Source organism: Silurus aristotelis, assembly GCF_946808225.1.
Source record: "Silurus aristotelis genome assembly, chromosome: 4".
Taxonomy (NCBI): domain Eukaryota; kingdom Metazoa; phylum Chordata; class Actinopteri; order Siluriformes; family Siluridae; genus Silurus; species Silurus aristotelis.
Window position 1 is genome coordinate 13,595,669 of NC_139577.1, and position 24,331 is coordinate 13,619,999.

A 24,331-nucleotide genomic window follows, 5' to 3' on the forward strand; every position below is an offset into this window, starting at 1 on the left:
GACAATGTTGTCCTGCTTTACCTTTCACCCTTTTTGCATTTTTAAACTTAAAAACCATGCAGTCAGTCATTTTTTACTTAATAACAGACGTAACATAGCTGAGTCATTGGAATGGTCAACTTGTCATTTGATCAACTCATTTAATTTTCTAAATGAGTCGCAAAACAAGCGAAGGAGAAACACAAGAGCGAAACCAATGCAATGCACATGGAAGGTATGATAAAATGTGCTTCCGGTGTCTACACTTATTGGCGTGACAGAAAACTTGTGACTACAAATTATATTGAGAAGTATCTATTATCTCTTTACATCCAAATATCGTCATTTTAACAACTCGGTCAAAATGCATTTTCATGGTACATTTAATGTACCAGTCTTCTACTTTAGCAATATTTCATTACTTATTTTTAGTGTTATAGATATTTTAGTTAACTCGTGTTAAGAGATGTTTTGTGTAGTAGACTGGGAGCTTGGGAAAGTTTATTTAGTGACAATTAATATTTCTTTCTGCTCTGTAGAGATTAGTTTCACACTGCTGGTGAATCTATAACCTGTAAGAATGGGAATTGATATGAGTCAAATGTTTCAGTACTGGAAACGTAAGAGAATATGGAAAGCAAGAACAGAAACGTTGCAACCGGTTATTCTTTTATTTGTAGAGATATATTTAGTTAAGAAGTAACATTGTTGGCCTTAAATCATGTCAGTTTATTCGATGACTATACTTTTTTTTTAAAGTTCAAATAAAAATTTAATAACTTCATATGACCAGATTTACCAACATACACATAATATTTATTATGTATTACATATGGAACAAGTATAACACTATGCATTGTAGTCGGTGTAGTATAGTGTAGTAGACAGTAGGTGTATTAGTATTTAATTTCCTAGTCTAAAATCTGATCTATAATCTAAATTCAAAGAAAATTATTGTCTCGTTTAAGGTAAAAGCATGAGTCACCATGGTTGGTTTAAAAAAAGAAAGAGGTTTTGTTCACACCATAGTCATCCTTCTCAAAAGAAATTCACTTTTTTGGTTTGAGAACACTAGCGGGACAATAGAGAGAGATCAGCATCGCAAAAAAGGAAGGAAAATCCTTTCCACACTCTGTGTTAACCCACACCCTTACGATCATATAGAGCATTTGAATATAGTGACTGCTGGTTAAAGTGCCAGTAAACAAAACAAAAAAAAAAGGAGAAGAAGAATGAGAACTGTAAAGGTCTATCTCAGTGAGCATTTGGAAAAGGAAATGGGCTCGGTGACCTTTGCAGCCAATTTCCCCCATGTTCAAACAGCAGCATGAAAGCCGTGTCTGTTTCTGAAGTCCTGTTCAAAATGTCAGTTGCAACTTATCCCACCAGCAAAAGGATTTTCTGTGAAAGTAGATTCCCTTATTGTTGCCCTAGACTTTTAAGTCACTGCACATGGATAGCTTGACCCCCAGCTTCTTTTAATACTGTGGACATTGTAAGAACTCGGTAAATGTATCAGCTTCACGGAGCATAAATCAAATTATGTAGAAAGATGTATGATGAAATTCTCTTCCCTTATTGGAATCACAAAGTCTTTCAGGATAGCCAAACGGATATTGAGAAATATGTATGTTGCTGACTTTTTATTTCTTGTCATAATAGTGACGTTTAAAATGACAGTAAATGACTTACATCAGTATTTGACCTTTTTTGACTTGTTTTGTTCAGACAATGAAAAATGGGACAGATTATGTCTTATACTCCTAAATTTATTAGTGATATCAGCAGTATCTAAAATAATAAAACGCTGTAACTTATTTTGTATAATGATTGTAAAAAACCGGAGTAGGAGAGCCTCTGTTTGGAATACGAAGCAGTTTATTTGATTTATTTATTTATTTATTGATCAACAGCAGAGATTACCATTCTCAAAACATCTTTCTGGTCCCTGCCTATTGTTGTACAGTATAACGTTGTTGTTTTTATTTTAGGAACATAAATTTGACCTTATATAGCATGAGTGGGATGCCGTACAACCGAAAAGTTATTCATATTCCATATTGCAATATTGGGTTCATTTCGAGAGCACAGGCGTATACGCCAGTCATATTACAACTGCAATTCGAGCCACTTCAAAATCACAATTTTGAGTTTGCAAGTATTCCATGACTTCACCTTACAGTAAGTGTTAACATGGAAGTAGAGTGGGAAGGTGGAAGAACTGTATTCACGCTTTCAACACCACACCTCAGTATGATGCAACTTACATGTATTAATCAGCAGAAACTTCCATATCAGGAAACTTGACTGATCGTTCGTTTATTTTAACCGAACGACTAACAGTAAACATGACTCTAAAAAAGGAGTGTTTGACATGGTAGGATTTCCATTTTAGAAATACAAAAAAACAACAACTAACTTTCAGACAGTTTCTTTCTGCCTGTGCTGTGTCACCTATCCTCACATGGAACCACGTTTTTTGCAGTAGGGGAATTCCTGGTTCCTACTGAGATGTGTTTTTTTCTTTCCCTCTCCCTTTTTCCTTTTTTTGTTTTATGGGAACTGAGGGTTAAACCAGTGAGATATTTTTCCTCAGAAGCGCTGTGTATTGATTCATTACGAGGGGGCGGGAGACTCCCTCCTACTGCTTCCTTCTTACTGGGAAGTGACTGCCAGACTTACCGTACTCATAGAGCATGACTGAGTGTGTCCATGAGTGAGGCAGAAACAGGGACGTGCACAGGTATTTAAGCTGAAGAATTTACAGTTTATATATGTCCTCACATCTTCAGTGGACAGGATAGATGTGTGTTGACTGTGGAAAAAACATCGACTATAAGAAGTTGGATACTGAAGCAAGAACTTTTCCCAGGAAGAAGATATATTAAGAGTGGTATGTACAGTTGGGACCATTCCCCCCTTCTCTCAAGGGTGACTATCAGGACCACTAAATTGTTATTTGGAAGCAGGAAACGTAATCAAATATAGAGCTAAAAACTACTGGAATTACTAGAAAGTAGAGTAAATATTTTATGAGTCATTTTTTAGTCTTAAACTATTTGAACCTTAACTAAATTAACTTTATTCATTTGAATGTTTTATTTGTAAATCTTTAGTAATACAAATTATTATTTAATGCTAAGGTCTTCTTTTTTTTTGGGGGGGGGGTGGATTTTATGAATGGCATTTTTATTTTATAAATATATATAAGAAATAAATGGTGTGGTGTACATGTGGTGTATTCTATACAATCTGCTGTGACGTATAATACATCATGTTTGTATTTCTAGGTGGGCTTTTGATTTGACAGTCATTAAGGTTATTCAACTTGTTTTGGTCCGATTTAATGGAAAGTAAATTTCCTGAAACTCTTCAGGTGTGGCCAGAACTGAGGACATGAAGTGCAATGTGCCTGTCTCAGGAATTCAGTAATGATCAAACATTAAACAAATATGAGAATGAGATAACATTGAGAAAATAAACGCTTAGAAACAGGTTCACAGGGCTTTGCTTAGTGCTGATGAACCCCCTATGCTTTAAAACTGTATTTGCCTGAGCTCTTGTAATATCTGATTTCAGCTAATGTGCTTCTGCTAATGGTTCTATAAAGTTGTGTCTTGGTGGAGCAGCCTTAATCTCATGGGCCATATAAGCAGCATCAGCATCCAGTTTCCAGTTGAATATGAAAATGTATATTGCTTTTCTGAGCACATGGCCCTGAGAACTGAATTCCATAGATGGTGGTCAAAAGGAGCTCATCTATGGACTCAGTTCTTTTGGCAATGTGCTCTTTATCTGCAAAACAAGTCAAATACTCTAAAGATTTGTTCCTCTGTGTATTGTTATGCTGATGACAACTAAACTTTGTTTCAATACGTTCAATACATTATAAATCAAACAAACCATGTGTGTGTTGCTTTTTTCTTTTTTAAATCTTATATACACTGCAAATGAAATACTTTGAGTGGGTGTGCTAATCGAATGCCTTTAGAATCATTTTCCTCTTGCCTTGTTTCACACCTTTTTATTTAAATATTCAGTGTTATTATTTAAGTAGAAGACACAAAGGTTTATTTGTAATACATTCAGAAATATTATTCACACCAAATAACTTAATTGTTAGACTTTATAATGCAGCAGATAATTTCACACATGTATTGCACTGCATTGTATGCACATGCTATGTAAGTATTCGATCTACAGTATGAAGAATATATAATTGCAAAATAAGCTAAGATTTACAGTGATAATATGTGAGGTAAAGAATGAAAATGTGTGCCCACCCACACACTGACCACAAATATGCCTTATCTGCTGCTCCTGGTAAATGACTCAGGATCATTCCATGGAAACTGAAAGTCATGGACACTCTACTAAGAACAATTACTAAGCACAACCATAGATTATATCCATGACATTCTCATAAATGTTGTCTGAAATAAAATACACTGTAAACAATGTAATTATAAACCATAAGATAACATTATTTTCTTACTTGTCGAAGATAAGATGAAAAATCAAGCGCAGGCTGCTGTTATAACACCATATATATACACCAGAATGCCATATGTTGAGATGAACAAAACAAAAATGTGAGCATTAATGCAATAAACTTTATTAACTAATAAACTTTGCACTTATGGATTTGCATGCCATATATGTGCATTAGAGTCAATAAGTATATAAGTCACAAAGTAAAAAGAATTAATCTACACCACATTTGAAAACTTGAATTTTTTTGCTTTGTCCTCATGGTGACAAACCTCGGCTTGTCGAACAAGCTTCTTCTCTACCCGGTACTCCTGCTCCCCAACCCGTGGTTCTCCACGCACCACAAACTCCCCTCTGTGATAAGTGATCTTCACAGCAGTGCTTGGGTATACACCGTTGCAAATCTTCCTTAATCAAATCCGGAAGTTCCTGGTTCACGCCAAACACCCGCTCCAGCTTCCCCCAGCGTAGCTCACCTCTTAGAGTGAAACCTTCTGGCCATGTTCCACTACTAGGTTCAGGATAGCTACATAAAGGGGTTACCAGCAGGCCTGGGAGTGGTTGTATGGTTACTTGTCGGTAATGCCAATCCCAGGGCGTTGGTGGTACTCTAGCTGTGTGATTTGTTTCTGAGAGCTTGAATATCGTGGTGAGCAGTAAATGGGATCCAGAAGGTGGTTATGGTCTCCCTGGCAAATCTGACATTCTGGAGCAATTGAGAACATAAGGCAGTAGATGCTTGAAATAAATGCAGTCAATATTAATCAAACAGCATGAATGTAAATTTCAATATATCACCATCAAACTTTAACATTAAACTCAGCAAAATATTCCAGTGTAGTTACCCATTTCCAAAACTCAAAGTGTTTCCCGGATACATTGTTTTATGTGTCTGCAGGCAGAAAGTCAATAAATGGCTCCTGTATCCAAGGACCAGGTAAACAAACCTGTTGTTGGTCAGATCAGTAAGTTGCACATCCAGGTAGTGTCTATAACTGCACACTAATGTATTAAAAATGATGTCAACTGATTACACAATCATATGTAACATAAGACAGTATTATGACCTAAACCACCTGTCTGGATGTACGTCCTGTCCTGCAAATGTAAATGTTTTCACTTTTAAAATTTTTATTTTTTACTTATATAATTATAAGCTTTGCCTAATTTTGTTAGAACAAAACAAATGTGTAGGGCAAGGGTATAGGCCTAACCCAGGACGAAACTTGGAAACCAGTGACTATAGCTCTATGAGATCTGGGACAAAGCCTTGCTGTGGTTAATACCCTGCACAGAGTATTATAACAGGGTATTATGACTTATGGCTCTTCCTTAATAGTAATCAATACTAAGCTCTCCTAAAATTATTTTTTTTTTAGTTTAATGTAATAAAAATCAACTTATCTAAACTTTACACAGTATAAATAAACAGTAGGTGGCGCCTATTTCTGTAAAAGATAAACAGCTATCAAACACATTACAGTATCAGAAACAAAGTAAGGCAAGTAAACTTATAATTATTGTTGTTGTTGTTGTTGCATTGCATAGGATTAGTTTTGAATAGTATTCAATTCCGTTACTAATAGAAGAGAAGTCTAATACATTTTTATGTAAGACCAGAAAAAAGGCCCGCCCAGTCCAGTCCATACACAGCCCAATCATAGTACGTTTCTTGTTCCGGCTTGTTCAAGCAAAACTGTTCTGATTGGACAGAACATGTGTCGGTCAAAGTAAGAGGCCACGCCTCCAGCTGACCCCGCAAACCCTAGGGGAGACGAGTGTTCAAGGTTTTTAAAAGTACCTATAATATATATATATAAATATATATAAAAGCTTTCAGTTTAGGATTTCAGTTAAGTTCTCGCGCGGACATAAACACGTTATTAGAGTTTTTCGGAGGCAGAATCGGGATTTTTGTATTTTCTGAGGACTTTTCTATTCTTTCTTGGGTGGCGTGTGGGAAGGATGGATGATATGCGGCCTAGCGGCGGAGCGACTGGCCACCTCGGGCTCGCCTCGCTCTTTCCGCCGGGTCTCCAGGCCATTTACACGGAGTGCCGGCGCCTGTATCCCGATCAACCAAACCCGCTCCAAGTCACTGCCATTGTTAAGTACTGGTGAGTGTTTAGGACCTTACAAAACTTACTGTTTACATAAAAACAACACGTTTATTTAAATAGTGCGTAATCTAAATGTGGAAATATTTCGATTTCTGACTAATAAGGGGAGTAATGTAGCTGTAACCAGACCGAGCGTTTATATACGAATCCATGATCGTATGGTCTGGTTGAAATGTTCAGATGTTCAGTCTTGTTGGATCTGAGAGATCTGCTTGTACTGGTGTTAGAAAGGCTCTGTGCTGTTTAGGACATTGTTACGAGTTGCGCACGTCTGTTTGGTTTGCCTTGTTTTACCCTTTCATTATGTAAACACAGGTTAGGGGGGCCAGATCCTCTTGACTACATTAGCATGTACAGGAACGTGGGATGTCCTGCCCTAGATGTACAGGAACACTGGCACTATGTGAGTTTTGGCCTCAGCGATCTGTACGGGGACAACAGAGTTCATGAGTGAGTGTTTATTTACTTTGAATCTACTCTCATGGTCTAATAGTAAAATAAGCATGATCAAAAGTTCAGAGCCTTTTTGTTTGTTGTTACTGTTGTGAAAATCGTGTGAGGTTCTGCATATTAAGTTTCATGTAAAGTTATTATAGTAACATGTATATAGATATTTATGCTGTATTGTTTTCTGTAATTTGATGGTAAAATCATATTGACTTTTGTAATCTCTTAGATTCACTGGTTTGGAAGGACCAAGTGGGTTTGGATTTGAGCTCACGTTCCGGCTGAAGAGGGAACCCGGAGAGACCGCTCCCCCGACCTGGCCAGCTGAGCTTATGCAAGGTTTGGCTCGGTACGTCTTTCAATCAGGTAGGAAACTGCTTTTCATATATAGCCTAACACTGCCTGCTTCATTTTCTCTCTTTTTTTTTTCCTGAAACGACTTTACATTTCTGTATAAGACTGTAGAAAGGACATCACTCATAATCTTACATTTCAGTGCTCATGTTAGTTCTCACTCTCCAGTGTCCTGTATTGTTAAAAGATTTATAATCACGCTCTTAATGTCACCCAAATGAGGATGGGTTCTCCTTTTGAGTCTGGTTCCTATTAAGGTTTCTTCCTCATAACCTCTAAGGGAGTTTTTCCTTGCCACAGACGAGGTGAGGCTGCTCATCAGGGATAAATACACATCATTCACCTTAACTATTGATTTCTGTAAAGCTGCTTTGAGACGATGTCTGTTGTGAAAAGCAATTTAGAAATAAACTTAACTTGACTTGAAATGCTGCTGATTCCAACTAGTTGCATCAGATCTGGTGTATGTGAGGGATAAATCATACGTGTTCTGCAACGCATGAAGCCAGCCACTTTAGAGGATAGCTCAAAGAGTAATTCATATTAGAGGAATTTTACAAAACAGTGACAGTGTTTGCTTGGTGATAAGTGTTCAAAATGATAATGTTAAATAGAAAAATGCACCGTTCTAGTGCAATATTAAAAAAAAAAAAGCAGGGTGAGGTTTCTAGAATGTTGGATCACAATAAACAACAACAAAAAAATGTTTTGGGAGATACTAAGCAAATGTGTTTGAGATGCATTTAAGCTGTGTAAATGCCAGGTTGCTTGGGTTTTGTTATTATGACTGACCACTGCATTACCCGTTTATTAATATTTAATAAAAAGCAATTTGGTTGGATTTGAACATCCAGTTGGAGCCAAACGTGTGGTTTCTGAATGTCTTATACAAGATTAAGCACTTGTATTATTATTATTATTATTATTATTATTATTAATAGCAATAAAATAATGATGATAATATGAACAAAAATAATAAATATTATTATTTATTATTATAATGGAAGAGGGTGGAGTCATTATTTTTGTATGTATCTTGTACAATCAGTTTTACCTACATGAAGAGATGTGCACAAGGCGTTGTTTTTGTCACTTACATCCATAAATACATAATTTGTTTTCTTAACAAACAAATTAATGATAAATGTGTTTGCATACCCATTTTATATGGATAAGGATGGCAGTGTTCTCTTTTAACAGGTGATCATCGTTAATTATTATTGAAGAAGATGGTCTTACGAGATAGACTTTATATCGCTAAAGTTATACACATTTGGATGAAAAAGTCTTTTGTCATCACAATTTGTTTGTTAAATGATCAATGGCAGCACTTTAACGTAAAAAAAAGAAAAGAAAAGAAACTTTTAAACAAATGTTGCTGAAATAAAGCTAGATTATGAGATACTAGATAATGTGTAATATACTTTTCAGTGCACAATACTATTAGCTAGTTTAAATGATAAAACCTAAAAAAAAAAGAAAAAAAAGATAAAGCTTTTAGTTTATATTACCTGTTTTATTGCTTTTTCTTGTCACCATTTTGGAGGAAATGTCTTCTAAATAAAACCATGTTTAAACCATTTGGTCAAGACATCCTAACCAAACATCTGATCAGAAGGTCATGTGGTAATATAAGCACCAAACTGCCCCTTCTGAGCTCTTACACAAAGCCTTGAACAAAACACTCAACTGCTAAGTTATGTAAATTAGATAATTTTAAGATTGGCATGTGCCAAATGACACAAATGTAAATTTGAATGTGTTGTCCTTTTTTGGGATACAGAAAACACATTTTGCAGTGGTGACCACATTTCATGGCACAGCCCCCTGGACAACAGTGAGTCCCGAATCCAGCACATGCTGCTCACAGAGGACCCCCAGATGCAACCTGTACAAACCCACTTTGGACTGGTCAGCTTCCTTCAAGTAAGGCTCAATAAATACACTGTATATTGTACTCTCGTTTTAGAATACTAGTGCTATTGTTTTACATGTAGAACAAGAATATGCTGCCTCTATGCAAACACAAAATAATAACTTAAGCCTTTATCCCATATAATTATACTATAACACACTCCCTGTCCAAAAAAATAAAATGTCTAACACACACTAATATGTTGTTGGACCGCCTTTAGGTTTGATTACGGCACATATAGCTGTCGCATCGTTTGATAAGCTTCTGCAGTGTCACAACATTTATTCCTGTCCAGTGTTGCAGTAATTTTTCACCAAGATCTTGTATTGATGAAGGGAGAGTCGGACCTCTGCGCAAAGTCTCCCTCAGCACATCACAAAGATTCTCAATAAGGTTAAGGTCTGGACTCTGTGGTGGCAAATCCATGTGTGAAAATGATGCCTCATGCTCCCTGAACCAGTCTTTTACAATTTGAGCCCGATGAATCCTTGAAAATTGTGATAATAATTCTAGCTAATTTCCTGCTTTGTGACGATTTTAGGACCATTAAAAGCTTCATATTTTGCTAATTTGGGCTTAGCTTGGAGTGTACTGTGTGTGTGTGTGTGTGTGTGTGTGTATATTTATTTATTTATTGATTTTTTTGTGCTTTGAAAGATCGTGGGGGTGTGCACAGAAGAGCTCCAAGCTGCACAGCAATGGAATGGTCAGGGCATTTTGGACCTGCTGCGTGGAGTGCGTGTGTGAGTATTCTTCTAACCTTGTTTATACTCAATTAATGTGTTCAGTAAGGAGAATCAAGACTACCACCACTTAAACGTTGTTTAAGGTAGAGACCTGCACGGGACGAATTTTTCAGTCCCGCTCCCGCAAAGTTCTGTCCCGCTCCTGCAAAAAACATATATTATTTAAGTTTTGTACCGCTCGTGCCCGCAGGAGTTTTGCAGTCCCGCTCCCGCAAAAATGTTCTTTTATTTTATTACATTTTTATTTTATTATTTTATTTTCTCTTGCAAAAGCCTGCAGGTAAAATGTATAAATAGCTTTATTTTCAGCGCACTGACTGCTTTTTCTTTTTTTTTTTAAGTTTCACTTGTTTCCCTTTTGTATATGAATGAAAAAGAAATGGAAAAGTAACAAACGTTTCGTTTAATGAGTTTGACTTTTTGTGTAAATGATGGACATGAACAAGGAACTTTTCAGAGCCAAGACAAGACAAGAAGCTTTTATTGTCATTTCAACCATATATAGCTGACGCAGTACACAGTGAAATGAAACAACGTTCCTCCAGAACCCTGATGCTGCATTTAACAACAATCACAGATACAGAAAACACAGGGATATGGACTAGTAAGTGTCCTCGCCACATAAAGTGCATGTGTGCAACCTAGAACATCAACTGAAAGGATATTTTATAAAATCAGGCCAAGGTTTCATTGTGTTGTATGTTCCTTTCTTTAATAATGAAGTAATATCCGTAGCTCTCAGTGATTCATCTCTGTCTTGCCCTTCAGACGTTGTGCCTCTGTGTGCTCTAGTAGTTGCTGCGCATAATCCACGCGAGAGTTCGCTGTACTCCCGATATGCCTTACGGACAAATGTTGCAAAGTATTAGAATTGCCTGTGACTTCTGGTTGTGTTTGTTCAGTTTTTTCCTCAAGTTAATGGTCACTGACCCTGAGAGGCTTTGTTTTACCCTCTTTTTTTTCATTAACCGTGTGTAAATGGACATATCCTGCCTCCTGATCTGTTTGCAGTGCAGGAGGCCCGTGGTTAATCACTGACATGAGGAGAGGGGAGACTATATTTGACATCGACCCTCATTTACAAGTAAGGCTTTATTTTGTTATTCAAAACATCTTCCCCTTTTTCGCTTTGTGTTTGTGGCGAATTTCATGGCTGATATGGAATATTTGACTGAAAAGACTTGCTGGCATAATAATTGCATCATTCAGCAGCCCTAAGAGCTTTTTCATGCTGGATAAATGAAATAACATCAAAAGAACGCTTGCTTATTTGCTCAGTTTTTTTTTTAGAGAACACTTTACTTCCTATTTTATTCAAATTACCCAAATATAATATATGTGATAGTAAATAAGACAGTTTTTTCTGTCTGCTGTTAGAACTATCAAAGATGAAATCATATGTGGAAAGCAAAATTGATAATAAACAATGAAAATGACTTCTTAAATGGCAATATTAAATGGCAGAACAGTCAAGCCTTGGACATTAAAGAGGCGAGGTTTTAAAAAAACGTGTATTTTTTGCCTCTTTAAAATGCCTCTGTTTAATCAACACACACATCAGCTGCATCTGTGTAACCAGTAAATTATGGGGAAGTGGTTGATAGTAGGAATTGTTACACATTGGCACTGCCTGCAAACATTAACCTAAACAGTGCTATTAATGTCTCATTCGGTGTTCAGCTTTCTCTCTTTGTCAGGGCTGTGACCAACTGTTAGTTTGATCATTGATTATTTGTTTTCTAATTAGTTGCATAGTTAAATTGTTTTAAATCTGCACTAAGCAATACAAATATTTTTTCATATGTAATACGTATTAAAGTTTATAGTATAATTTCTATAAACAAATCTTACTGCAGAGTTCTTAGTTTGGCTTCATTAAGTGACACGCCACAGTACATGTACACAGTACAATACAATATTTATTAGATGATCTGTTATTTCACAGGATATTTGTTAAATTCTGAACAATCGAATATCGGAACATCTAGTGACAGACGTGTTGATTGTAGTTTAGTTATTAGCACTTAGTGTCTGCTCTTGGTTTTGCCTGTGAAGACAATTGAATTTCTGCCTATGGGAGAAAAGTAAGCTGTTTTGAAGATGAGAAAAGAGTGGAAATTGATTAAAGCCATTATATAAGCATTAGGCATAACCCAGCAAAAGAAAGAAACTACTTGTGTACTAACAAGCAGACATCAAACAGGCCAGCCAAGTAAAACAGCAGCAGCTGGTGACATTGTGAGAGCTGTGAAGAAAAACAACAGGCAATGACAAAAAACAACCACCTCCACGAGGGCAGGGGTGAATGTATCACAATCTCTTGTTTGAAGAAAACCTTGAGAGCAACAATATATAAGCCATACCAGAAGTACAAGCCTGGAAAAGCATCATAAGACAGAGGGAACCCATTTTAGTGGGTTACAGGCTTGATGTGGTTATTTTGTTTTAGTTTAAGATTGCTCCAATACTTTTGCTCACCCGAAGAATGAGCAGTTTACTGCCGAAATTGCACATCCAGGTGTAAATATCATGAAGTGAATTCCCGAAATTCTGATCTATTGTCACTGTTATCGATCTCACACCCAAACGTCTTGAGTGTATACCAAAAAGAAGGGGGAAAAAAAGGATTTGCCTTACCGTTCCAATACTTTCGGAGGGAACTGTGTAATGTTAAACAACGTGGTGTTTATCAACAGCTCGAAAAACTAGTTTAGCTGCTCAAGTCATTTAATGAAATACCTTTGCTTGTGGCAACACCACTGCCAAAACGGCATTATGCAAATCCTGATCACATTAATTATAAAAAAAAAAACAAGCGCAGTGTAAAATGGGTTTTAAGTGTGACAGCATTCTTCTTGTGAAATAATCATTTATTTCAGTCATTTCCTATTGATGATGTTCATAATGGATCGTCTTTATTCAGACAGTAGACATTCGTTATTTTACCCATACACTTTAGCCTGCATGTGAGTTTGACCTGCTGTGTTGTGCATGTGATTTATTCAAGCAGGAGAGGGTGGATAAAGGCATTGAAACGGATGGCTCTAACCTGAGCGGTGTCAGTGCCAAGTGTGCATGGGATGACCTGAGCCGCCCTCCCGAGGACGAGGACGACAGCCGCAGCATCTGCATTGGATCACAGCCACGCAGGCTGTCTGAGAAAGGTGAGCGATTTTAATATAGGGAATGATATAACGATCTAAGGCTACGTCTACACAAATGCAGATACATTTAAAAACTCTGCATCCACACTTTCATTTTCAATCGTTTCCCAAAAGTTGCTCATCCACATTGAGACGTCTAAAAAAGTTCGCGTCCTTGTACTGCGCACGCGCAAATCGCTCTTTGAAAAGCCGTGCCAATGACTAAAAATGCCTCAGTTTTTTGAAAGTCTCCATTTTTACAGTCCACACTGTGACACGAAAGCGTTGTTTCCAAATTGATCCACTTTGTAGAGCATTGTTCAAAAAGCTATGTATTTGTTGAGGCCAAAAACGAGAGAAAATTTGTTTTTTAAATGAAGCCGTGTTAGTGCGGGCAAGGCCAAAGACATTTTCCTGATCCGTGTCATAGCTAAGTTTGCCACAACAGAAGCTGGGTCCTCTTGTGCTAAATTCTGTGCCAATGTTGCCTGGAAACTATAAATAAAAAAAATTAAAAATAAAAAAAGTTAACTAAAAAAGCTAAATTGAGTTTATTGCGGTATAACCCCAATCAGCCAGAGAGCATACTCGTGGCATGGCAAAGATGGTCTGAAAATCAATTGCAAAATAGTCAGTATGTACAATACAATAAAGGTATTATCATCTTCCAATCTAGATAGATAGATAGATGGATAGATGCAAAGAGCAGCAATTGTGCAAATTGAGAAGTGTAGCATATTTACAGCATGTAATATATACAGTGGGTACGGAAAGTATTGACCCCCTTAAATTTTTCACTCTTTGTTATATTGCAGCCATTTGCTAAAATCATTTAGGTTCATTCTTCTTCCTCATGAATGTACACATAGCACCCCATACTGACAGAAAAACACAGAATTGTTGCAGATTTATTAAAAAAGAAAAACTGAAATCACATGGTCCTAAGTATTCAGACCCTTTGCTCAGTATTTAGTAGAAGCCCCCTTTTGATCTAATACAGCCAGGAGTCTTTTTGGGAAAGATGCAACAAGTCTTTCACACCTGGATTTGGGGATCCTCTGCCATTCCTTCTTGCAGATCCTCTCCAGTTCTGTCAGGTTGGATGGTAAACGTTGGTGGACAGCCATTTTTAGGTCTCTACAGAGATGCTCAATTGGGTTTAAGTCAGGGCTCCGGCTGGGCCATTCAAGAACAGTCACGGAGTTGTTGTGAAGCCACTCCTTCGTTATTTTAGCTGTGTGCTTAGGGTCATTGTCTTGTTGGAAGGTAAACCTTCAGCCCAGTCTGAGGTCCAGAGCACTCTGGAGAAGGTTTTTGTCCAGAATATCCCTGTACTTGGCCGCATTCATCTTTCCCTCGATTGCAACCAGTCGTCCTGTCCCTGCAGCTGAAAAACACCCCCACAGCATGATGCTGCCACCACCATGCTTCACTGTTGGGACTGTATGGGACAGGTGATGAGCAGTGCCTGGTTTTCTCCACACATACCGCTTAGAATTAAGGCCAAAAAGTTCTAATTTGGTCTCATCAGACCAGAGAATCTTATTTCTCACCATCTTGGAGTCCTTCAGGTGTTTTTTAGCAAACTCCATGCGGGCTTTCATGTGTCTTACACTGAGGAGAGGCTTTCGTCGGGCCACTCTGCCATAAAGCCCCGACTGGTGGAGGGCTGCAGTGATGGTTGACTTTCTACAACTTTCTCCCATCTCCTGACTGCATCTCTGGAGCTCAGCCACAGTGATCTTTGGGTTCTTCTTTACCTCTCTCACCAAGGCTCTTCTCCCCCGATAGCTCAGTTTGGCCGGACGGCCAGCTCTAGGAAGGGTTCTGGTCGTCCCAAACGTCTTCCATTTGAGGATTATGGAGGCCACTGTGCTCTTAGGAACCTTAAGTGCAGCAGAAATCTTTTTGTAACCTTGGCCAGATCTGTGCCTTGCCACAATTCTGTCTCTGAGCTCTTCAGGCAGTTCCTTTGACCTCATGATTCTCATTTGCTCTGACATGCATTGTGATCTGGAAGGTCTTATATAGACAGGTGTGTGGCTTTCCTAATCAAGTCCAATCAGTATAATCAAACACAGCTGGACTCAAATGAAGGTGTAGAACCATCTCAAGGATGATCAGAAGAAATGGAAAGCACCTGAGTTAAATATATGAGTGTCACAGCAAAGGGTCTGAATACTTAGGACCATGTGATATTTCAGTTTTTCTTTTTTAATAAATCTGCAACAATGTCAACAATTCTGTGTTTTTCTGTCAATATGGGGAGCTGTGTGTACATTCATGAGGAAGAAGAATGAACTTAAATGATTTTAGCAAATGGCTGCAATATAACAAAGAGTGAAAAATTTAAGGGGGTCTGAATACTTTCCGTACCCACTGTATATGTAAACATACAGTGGGGCAAAAAAAGTATTTAGTTAACCACCAATTGTGCAAGTTCTCCCAATTAATAAGATAAGAGAGGCCTGTAAATTTCATCGTATGGACACTTCAATTATGAGAGACAAAAGGGGGGGGGGGGGGGTTCTAAAATCACATTGTCTGATTTTTTTAAAAGAATTTATTTGCAAATTATGGTGGAAAATAAATAAGTATTTGGTCACCTACAAAAAAAGCATTTTTCTGGCTCTCACAGACCTGTAACTTCTTCTTTAAGAGGCTCCTTTGTCCTCCACTTGTTACCTGTATTAATGGCACCTGTTTGAGCTCGTTATTAGTATAAAAGACACCTGTCCACAACCTCAACAAGTCAGACTCCAAACTCCACTATGGTTAAGACCAAAGAGCTGTCAAAGGGCATCAGAAACAAAATTGTAGACCTGCACCAGGCTGGGAAGACTGAATTTGCAATAGGTAAGCAGCTTGGTGTGAAGAAATCAACGGTGGGAGCAATTATTAGAAAATGGAAGACATACAAGATCACTGATAATCTTCCTCGATCTGGGGCTCCATGCAAGATCTCACCCCGTGGCGTCAAAATGATCACAAAAATCCCAGAACCACACGGTTGGCCTAGTGAATGACCTGCAGAGAGCTGGGACCAAAGTAACAAAGGCTACCATCAGTAACACACTACGCCACCCGGGAATTCTGCAGTGCCAGACGTGTCCCCCTGCTTAAGCCAGTACATGTCCGGGCCCGTCTGAAGTTTGCTAGAGAGCATTTGGATGATCCAGAAGAGGATTGGGAGAATGTCATATGGTCAGATGAAACCAAAATAACTTTTTGGTAAAACTCAACCAGTCATGTTTGGAGGAAAAAGAATGCTGAGTTGCATCCAAAGAACATCATAACTACTGTGAAGCATTGGGGTGGAAACATCATGCTTTGGGGCTGTTTTTATGCAAAGGGACCAGGACGACTGATCCCTGTAAAGGAAAGAATGAATGCTGCTATGTATTGTGAAATTTTTAGTGAAAACCACCTTCCATCAGCAAGGGCATTGAAGATGAAACGTGGCCCGGGCAACGAAGGAGTGGCTTCGTAAGAAGCATTTCAAGGTCCTGGAGTGACCTAGCCAGTCTCCAGATCTCAACCCCATAGAAAATCTTTGGAGGGAGTTGAAAATCCGTGTTGCCCAGCGACAGCCCCAAAACATCACTGCTCTAAAGGAGATCTGCAAGGAGGAATGGGCAAAACTACCAGCAGCAGTGTGTAAAAACCTTGTGAAGACTTACAGATAACGTTTGATCTCTGTCATTGCCAACAAAGGGTATATAACAAAGAATTGAGATGAACTTTTGTTATTGACCAAATACTTATTTTCCACCATAATTTGCAAATAAATTCTTTAAAAATCAGACAATGTGATTTTCGAGATTTATTTTTCTCATTTTATTTCTCATAGTTAAAGTGTACCTATGATGATAAATTACAGGCCTCTCATCTTTTTAAGTGGCAGAACTTGCACAATTGGTGGCTGACTAAATACTTTTTTGCCCCACTGTATCTATAGTGAATAAATATAAAGTCAATAGCAGTTCAGAAGTGTGTGGATATTGTTGAAAAGTACAAGTAAATGATTCTAAGGCGATGGCATTGAAGAAATGTGCCAACACTGTTCTAATGCTGTACAACATTTGACTAAAAAGACAAACAAACCTCTAAACCACTCTTAAAAGTGTGCCGTGTTTCGTACGCAGACACTGAACAGATCAGGGAAGCCCTGAGGAAAGGACTGGAGATCAACAGCAAGGCAGTCTTACCCCCCATTAACAGCCAGAGACACCAAGACCGGTCACTGTAAGTTACTAGAATTTTTTTTTACAATTAATTGTTTTTTGGACTTAAATCCAAATCCAACAGTATGCATTTTTTGACATTGATAAGTTGTATATGGTGTGGACAGGGTGTGGGGGTTGTTTGTGTGTTCCCTCAGTGAACTTGTCAGACTGAGATAGAAGGAAAAAAGTGTCACCTTAATTTTGATCTCCACTTTTTGTTTTATGTACCGTGTAATTATAATGGGATTTTGCCCAGAACTGTGGAGATGAGGAAAGATTGAGCATGGATTGGAAATTGGAATTACTTTTCTATTGTTAAATATTTTTACCATAAAATGTCTTCTTCTAAACCTTCCAGACACTGTGTATTACTAAAACAGGCCTCGAATTTGTGAAATGAATTTCACATTTTTGAATTCAACTATTTAATTTCCTCAAGCGTTTATTTTGTTGCGCACATTTACATTTCTGGTTCATCAGCAAATGTTTCCGATGCCACGTATTTAGCACAGCGTTTGTATTCTCTGTAATCTATAACCAGTTCTTTAGTCATTCAACACATCTCATACCAATGATCATAACTCGTATGAACTGCTGTTAAAGTAAAATATTCTGCTGGAAATAGTGTGTAAAGTTTTGTTTCAGAATAAGCAAAAAATAAAACACTCAGCTTTTTGCTATTGCAAAACGGCTATTACTCTTAATAGTCAACCTCAAGTTTATTGTTTCATCTGCATATTCCAAGATATTGCTGTTTCTTCAGAAATTCCTTGTAGATTTGCAGCAGTGGTATTAATGAGTTGTCATAATGTGTTGAGTAAAGTTTAGTAATATTTTAGGGTAAATCATTCAATTCATTTCCCTGAATTTGGTGCTTGCTTGGGTGTTTCCCTGGCAATATAGTATTTAGGTGTATTTTTGGTGGTTTGCTAACAAGCTACAATTCATTGATCATTATACTGAACATAATACCTAATACCTTCAATCCGTTACTTTAAGTGAAAAATGGAAATCGCACAAGCCATTGAAAATTGCATTTGTACTTACTACGTTCTAGTTCCTATCCGAATGTTTATTCTTGTTGAGTTTTGGATTCCTAGGTAGCAAATTTTGTCTCACTTAACATACCGATCAACCAGTACAAGTACCAGTACCAGTCACTATATATAGTATTCAGTGTGTGTTATAATTATCAGTATATAAAATTTGTGTTAACTGGAGTGCTGTACATTTTAGGTGCTGCTTTTGTGTGACATTTTAGGACCGGGGAAATATTGTACAGAAGATATTTGTGAGCGGTTGTTCTGAAATCTTTGGTGTCGATGTAATGATTTGTCTGATTCACTTGTTTCGGTTACTGCAAAGTTTTTTTAAAACATTTCTACTATCCGTTTTGAGCTGTGTGTCGATTTGTGTTCTTTATGGTAAGCTGTGATGTTTGACGGTCCGTTCTTAACTCATCGATCTCAATGCAGTCGCGCTTCGTTCAACACCTTGCACAACAGGGGGTTGGGGTAATCTTAGCCTCCTATTGTGTTTTGTCCATCTCATCCTGCTCACCTTGCCCCCTGGCCATAAGCAGAGGATCTGCTGTCTTTCTTTAGCCGTGCCACACATACAATTACCACAGCAGAGTATGTCTATGCTTAGCCTTTAAAAAACATAGAAATAGAAGGAATATATATATGCAGAATTTATTGTACTATGCAGGGGAAAATATGAATGCATTTATAATTAGCATTTATACATTTTGCTGATGTTTGACTTAATCTGAATAATAATCTTTGGCATTCTAGAGATCTTACTCCTATAGCACATGCATGTTCAATTTAAGGATTAATTATCAAACCGGTTCCCAAAATGGTTGATAAAAGCAGCAGTAGGTAGAGTTGTTTCCCTTTAACAATTGTAAAGAAAGCTTTGCCTTTTTCACTTTCTGACCGGATGCGACACCAACAATCAGACCTTTAATATCATAATGGTGTGTGAGGTGCTGAAAGCATTTCTTCCCTTGAAGAAGAAAAAAAAAAACTAGGGGAATGGTTGTCTCTGTTCTTTGTGGCTTAAAAAAAATGGAAATTGATTTTCCTCTTGACAGTAATGGTAAATGCATTAATTTCCTCTTCGCTGTGGTACAAATTTACTCCTAATTTCTCTTTAGACAATCAGTCGGACATTTGCAGAGCAAGCAGAATTCAAGGTAAGAGCCAAACAATAGAGAGAGAAAAAAAAATTAACTCCTAAACCAAATGTTTCCTAGTGGAGTTTTTTCATTAATAAATGCCACTGTCTTCATCTGCAGGTTACATTTAGTTAAAAAAAAAATATGTATACATTATGTAGTGGACTGTGTGGCGTAGTACATACTATAATTTTGTTAGTTGCACATATCACTGTAAATGTTCAAAGGAGCAGTTTTGTAGGAAGGCAGTGGTTCACTTTGATTCTTCTTGCCCTAAATATAAATGATTAAAACCTTTTCTTCGTTAAAGACGTTTTGTCTGAATTACTTAGGATAATGAATGAGCCAGTATAGCTGTGATGTGGCAGACCATGGGACCTGGAGTGCTCGAAGTTACTTAGGGCAACTGCTTATTAGAAACCAATAACGGATGTCGAACAGTGGCTCACTTTTAAATGGCGAACGATTAGAAATGTGAAACGATTTGATGCTTCACATGATTATAATAGCATTTATATCCAATGGAACATTAGGGTCACAGACAAAATGTAGTTTAACGGTCTTAGCACTGGTCTTTGCTGAAGTAATCCCAATTTTATCATGGATATTAATGTTGTGTGAGCTGGACTGCTTCTAGTGGTGGTGCCATATTTATAGTTATTTCATAAACTTTAAACCGAAAATTTGCAGTTTGTCCTCCTGGTAGTTCGTTGACTTAAATGCAAATGTGTAAGCACTAACCAGTTTATCTTATTAAGGATAAGCAGAGAAAAGGGGACTGTTGCTTTATGCCTAGGGATATTTAGAGCAGTCTACCTTTGTGACTGCAGGAAATAGGAGCAAATGAAATATGCAAAATTATTCATTCCTTCTCCCTTCATCTCTCTTGCTTTCTGTTTCACCCCTGCTCGCGCTCCTCCTTGCTCCCTCGTCAGAAGCCGTAAGGACAGTCTGGAAAGTGAGAGCTCATCCGCTATTGTTCCTCATGAGCTGGTCAGGACACGACAGCTGGAGAGTGTGCACCTCAAGTTCAATCAGGAGTCTGGAACTCTGCTCCCGCTGTGCCTTAGGTAATGTACAGACTTTTACAGTCTCTCTTGCAGGTATGCTTTCATCCCCGCCTCCCCATTTTCTTCTCTCACACACACACACACACACACACACACACACACACACACACACACACACACACACACACACACACACGCCTGGTTTATTCAGAATTATTTATGCACAATAGTACCTGCAGTATATTTGAGCCCTTCCTCATCCACCTGGTAATAGGTGTTGTGTACAGAAGTGTATTTATTTATGCACTACTTTATTTAACACGCTGTTATTTTGAGATTATCCTTTACCCCTACAGTGTTATTCTAAAAATATCATAACTCTTAACATGTTCTGAAAGCCAGCAAATCTTTAGGCCGGTTTCAGCAAGCCCAAGCGTTGGCATTAAAAGGCTTTAGTACAAGATCTGTGTTTGAAGTGTAATTTCATTTTGTTTTTTTTAAGCCTGAAGGCGATCCGTGAGAATTCCATCTCTGTAGCAATCGCTGCACTGGTGGCTGTCGGTTCTAAACAAGATTTTTTTTTTCTCTGTCTTCCATAGAGGTCGCCTTCTTCATGGAAGGCACTTCACATATAAAAGTATCAATGGTGACACAGCTATCACTTTTGTATCCACTGGAGTGGAGGGTGCCTTCGCAACAGAAGAGCACCCCTACGCTGCTCATGGGCCTTGGCTGCAGGTAATGAATATCCAGTTCTACAGTTCTTATTGAAATGGCAACCTCACTGAACAGGTATAATGATGTACACTTGTGGGGGTTTTTTTGTTTTGTTTTTTGAAGATCCTTCTCACTGAAGAGTTTGTGGAGCATATGCTAAGCGACCTTCGGGACCTGAGTATTTGTGAAGAGGTGGGTATCACCGACCGCATAATGTTCGGCTTTAAAAGAAATTCATGAAGCACCGTTCTTAAAATGCATCCTTGTTTTTCAGTCCAAGCTACCAAAGGAATACAGCTGGCCTGATAAGAAGCTGAAGATTTCTATCCTGCCAGATCGAGTGTTTGACAGCCCGCTACAATAAGACTGAGGAAGCCTTGTCTCCTCCCGCGTCTCTGGAGAAGTGCTGAGCCGCAGGGGCTCCACAGAGACTTACGCATATACACAGTTGGAGGAAATGGACACGTAGACACTTGACTCCCTCTCAGACAACTGTTGGCACAAGACACCGAATATGCCGTTTCTCACCAAGCATTAACTCCATCATAGCATTTCTCCTGTTCAGTCTAATGCATTTCGTCACTCATACTGTTCAATTTTAAAAGTGCCTGTATTTACAATGTTTTTATTATTTTTCTGAATACTCTGAGATGGATTTACTGTAAAAAGGGCTGTAGTAGGTTTGTTGTGTGCATTAACCCAGACTGATATATGCATCAAGTTGCAGAACGACTTGCTGTAATCAACAACAAAAAAGAATATTATTTTATGAGAGAACAAACAGGGAACAGATAATACAGATTGTTTATCTTTATTTTTTTAATGCGCTCCACAAATGATCATTTTGCAAAAAAAAGTTTGGCTGAAACCATGTTTATAAATTTTAACGGTTGGGCATAGCAACTTTCTAATCCTGCCAAATATCCCCCAATGTTTTCTGTGCCACAGTGAAGTACTGATACAAAATCTGCTCAACATTTGCTTTGCAAATGAAAGAATTTTCTGACATGTTCATGTTGTGTGCACAAAGATTGATTATGCCAAAGGTGTATTTCTTAAAAAATCTAATCATTTCTAGTGCTATAAAGACATATACTGCCAATGGAAACATGATACATTTTTATCTTGTCGATTTTTAGTACTTTTCTCCATTGTTTAGAAATGTGCACGTTTATCATTAAGTCTTGCTAAGAAATGTTTACCGGCTCGAGTAAACTTTTTCCCAGTAGAACTATATCTCATGAAGTCAAGCTGTAATTAAACTACCTTTTTCTAAATCATGATTTATTAAAGTGTTTAAATTGCACTCAAATTAAATATACTCGTGCCTGTTTAAAACTGTGATTAACACTACCTTCATTCAAGTTGATCTATACCAAAGCCAGTATTTAATTAGCATTCTCATGTATTTGATGTAGGGCATCAAAAGTCCATTTTTATTATGATTCCTCTGATTTCTTTAACCATTTAAAGTGCAATGGTTAACGTTTCCACCTGTTGTTCCCGTTACGTTCCATGTTTTATAGATGCAAGCGAAAAGGTGTTTGTGGTACAGTACATTGGTCCTTTTTGGTAATGCCTGGAAAGCATCCTAAACCACGAGCTGTCTGTATTTTATTTTGCTTTTTGTGGTGTTTTTTTGTTTGTTTGTTTTTAAATGATGTGCTTTTGTAGTGTATTGTTCTTTTTTTTTTTTATATATTCTTTCTCATCACTAAACTGCCTGTTTTTTTTTATCACTATAGTGCATTAAAGTTTATTTACATTTACATTTTCTTACTGCCATTTTAAAATGTATAAATAATGGAGAATTCTTTCTAATATTTTTACTTAAAAATGAACTAAAAAAATTAGTCCAAAGTTACATTTAAAGACGTTTATCAAGTGCTCATTTGTATGCCATACCTTTCCTAACCATCAATTTTTTGATTTTTTTTTGTTATCAATATTTTGGCTTACATCTGGTGTTTGTAATGGCAGAATGCTGCTATATACAGCAAGACTGCAGTGTATTTACAATTATATTTACTTTATATATATTTATATAGTCATGACATTCATTAAAGAAGATCGCCTTTGTTTCAACAGTTAACATGTTAGTCACATGTTGACAATAACATAAAAATCTAAACAGTAAGATTCAGCAGGATAACATAACTTTTATTTGACTTTGGGTGACAATTTCATTACCAAAAGCACCCATTTAAATTAATGAATTATATAAACTCTTAGTAGACAAGTTTATAGGCTACACTATAAAACACAGATGTCCACTTAACAAGGGAGAACAGCTTCGCCAATGTGAAGCACCATTGTAGAGCAGCCTGATACGACCCAATTCCTCCAAAAACGTGGGCTGCTGTGTAAAATGGAAATGAAAACTATAAGCAATAATTTGTAAATCTCATAAACACAAATTTTATTTACAATAGAACATACTGACACAATATAACATAAATCAAATGTTTATAGTAAGCAAATGTACTATTTTAATAGAAAATTAGCTAATTTTGAATTTGATGGCTGCAACGTCTGAAAAAAGTTGGGACGGGGCCACAAAAAGCTGGAAAAGTAAAAGTTGTTAAACTAAAAAGATTAGGTTAATTGCCAAAAGGTTAGAAACATGATTGGGTATAAAATTAGCATTTTAGAGGTGGAGGTTCACCAATCTGCAAAAAGCTGTTTAGAACAATTTCAGAATTATGTTTCTCAACAAATTGTGAAGATTTTGAGTATCTTATTAGAATATACTTTCATCAAAAGATTCAGATAATTTCGAGAACTCTCTGTGCACAAGGGGGGCCTCACTGCTTATTAAAACCTCCAGGAATCATTGTCTGTGAACACAGCTTGCCATATTATCCACAAATGATCTATCATGCAAAGAAGAAGCCACATGTAAACATGATCCTGAAACACCAGCATTTTCTCTAGGCCAAAGTTCATTTACAATGTGCTGTGGTCAGACAAATCAAAATGTTAATTGTTTTTGAAAAACCTG

The 24,331-nt window shown here is 37.4% G+C and overlaps 1 protein-coding gene across 4 annotated transcripts; it reads left to right on the forward strand.

The window, feature by feature from the left end:
* Positions 1-6,186: 6,186 nt before the first annotated feature.
* On the forward strand, positions 6,187-23,099 carry sufu (suppressor of fused homolog). Of its 4 annotated transcripts, none has more exons than XM_083540021.1 (13): positions 6,187-6,587; positions 6,906-7,040; positions 7,267-7,403; positions 9,175-9,317; positions 9,964-10,049; positions 11,064-11,136; positions 13,060-13,216; positions 17,341-17,440; positions 19,583-19,621; positions 20,539-20,673; positions 21,213-21,351; positions 21,454-21,522; positions 21,605-23,099. In XM_083540021.1, exons 1-13 carry the CDS (start codon positions 6,436-6,438, stop codon positions 21,692-21,694), a joined length of 1,455 nt encoding a protein of 484 aa, XP_083396147.1. In that variant the 5' UTR covers positions 6,187-6,435; the 3' UTR covers positions 21,695-23,099. The 4 variants fall into 4 exon arrangements, with proteins under 4 accessions (XP_083396147.1, XP_083396148.1, XP_083396149.1 ...); XM_083540022.1 differs by having other exon boundaries at positions 6,208-6,587; positions 20,542-20,673; XM_083540023.1 differs by lacking the exon at positions 19,583-19,621 and having other exon boundaries at positions 6,228-6,587.
* The last annotated feature ends 1,232 nt before the right edge of the window (positions 23,100-24,331 follow it).

Bases quoted from the DNA above. Each gene is read 5' to 3' on its own strand.
- sufu (XM_083540021.1), top strand. From the start codon at position 6,436: ATGGATGATATGCGGCCTAGCGGCGGAGCGACTGGCCACCTCGGGCTC. The intron at 10,050-11,063 runs GTGAGTATTCTT...ATCTGTTTGCAG, and splicing joins CTGCTGCGTGGAGTGCGTGT to TGCAGGAGGCCCGTGGTTAA. The intron at 21,523-21,604 runs GTGGGTATCACC...CTTGTTTTTCAG, and splicing joins ACCTGAGTATTTGTGAAGAG to TCCAAGCTACCAAAGGAATA.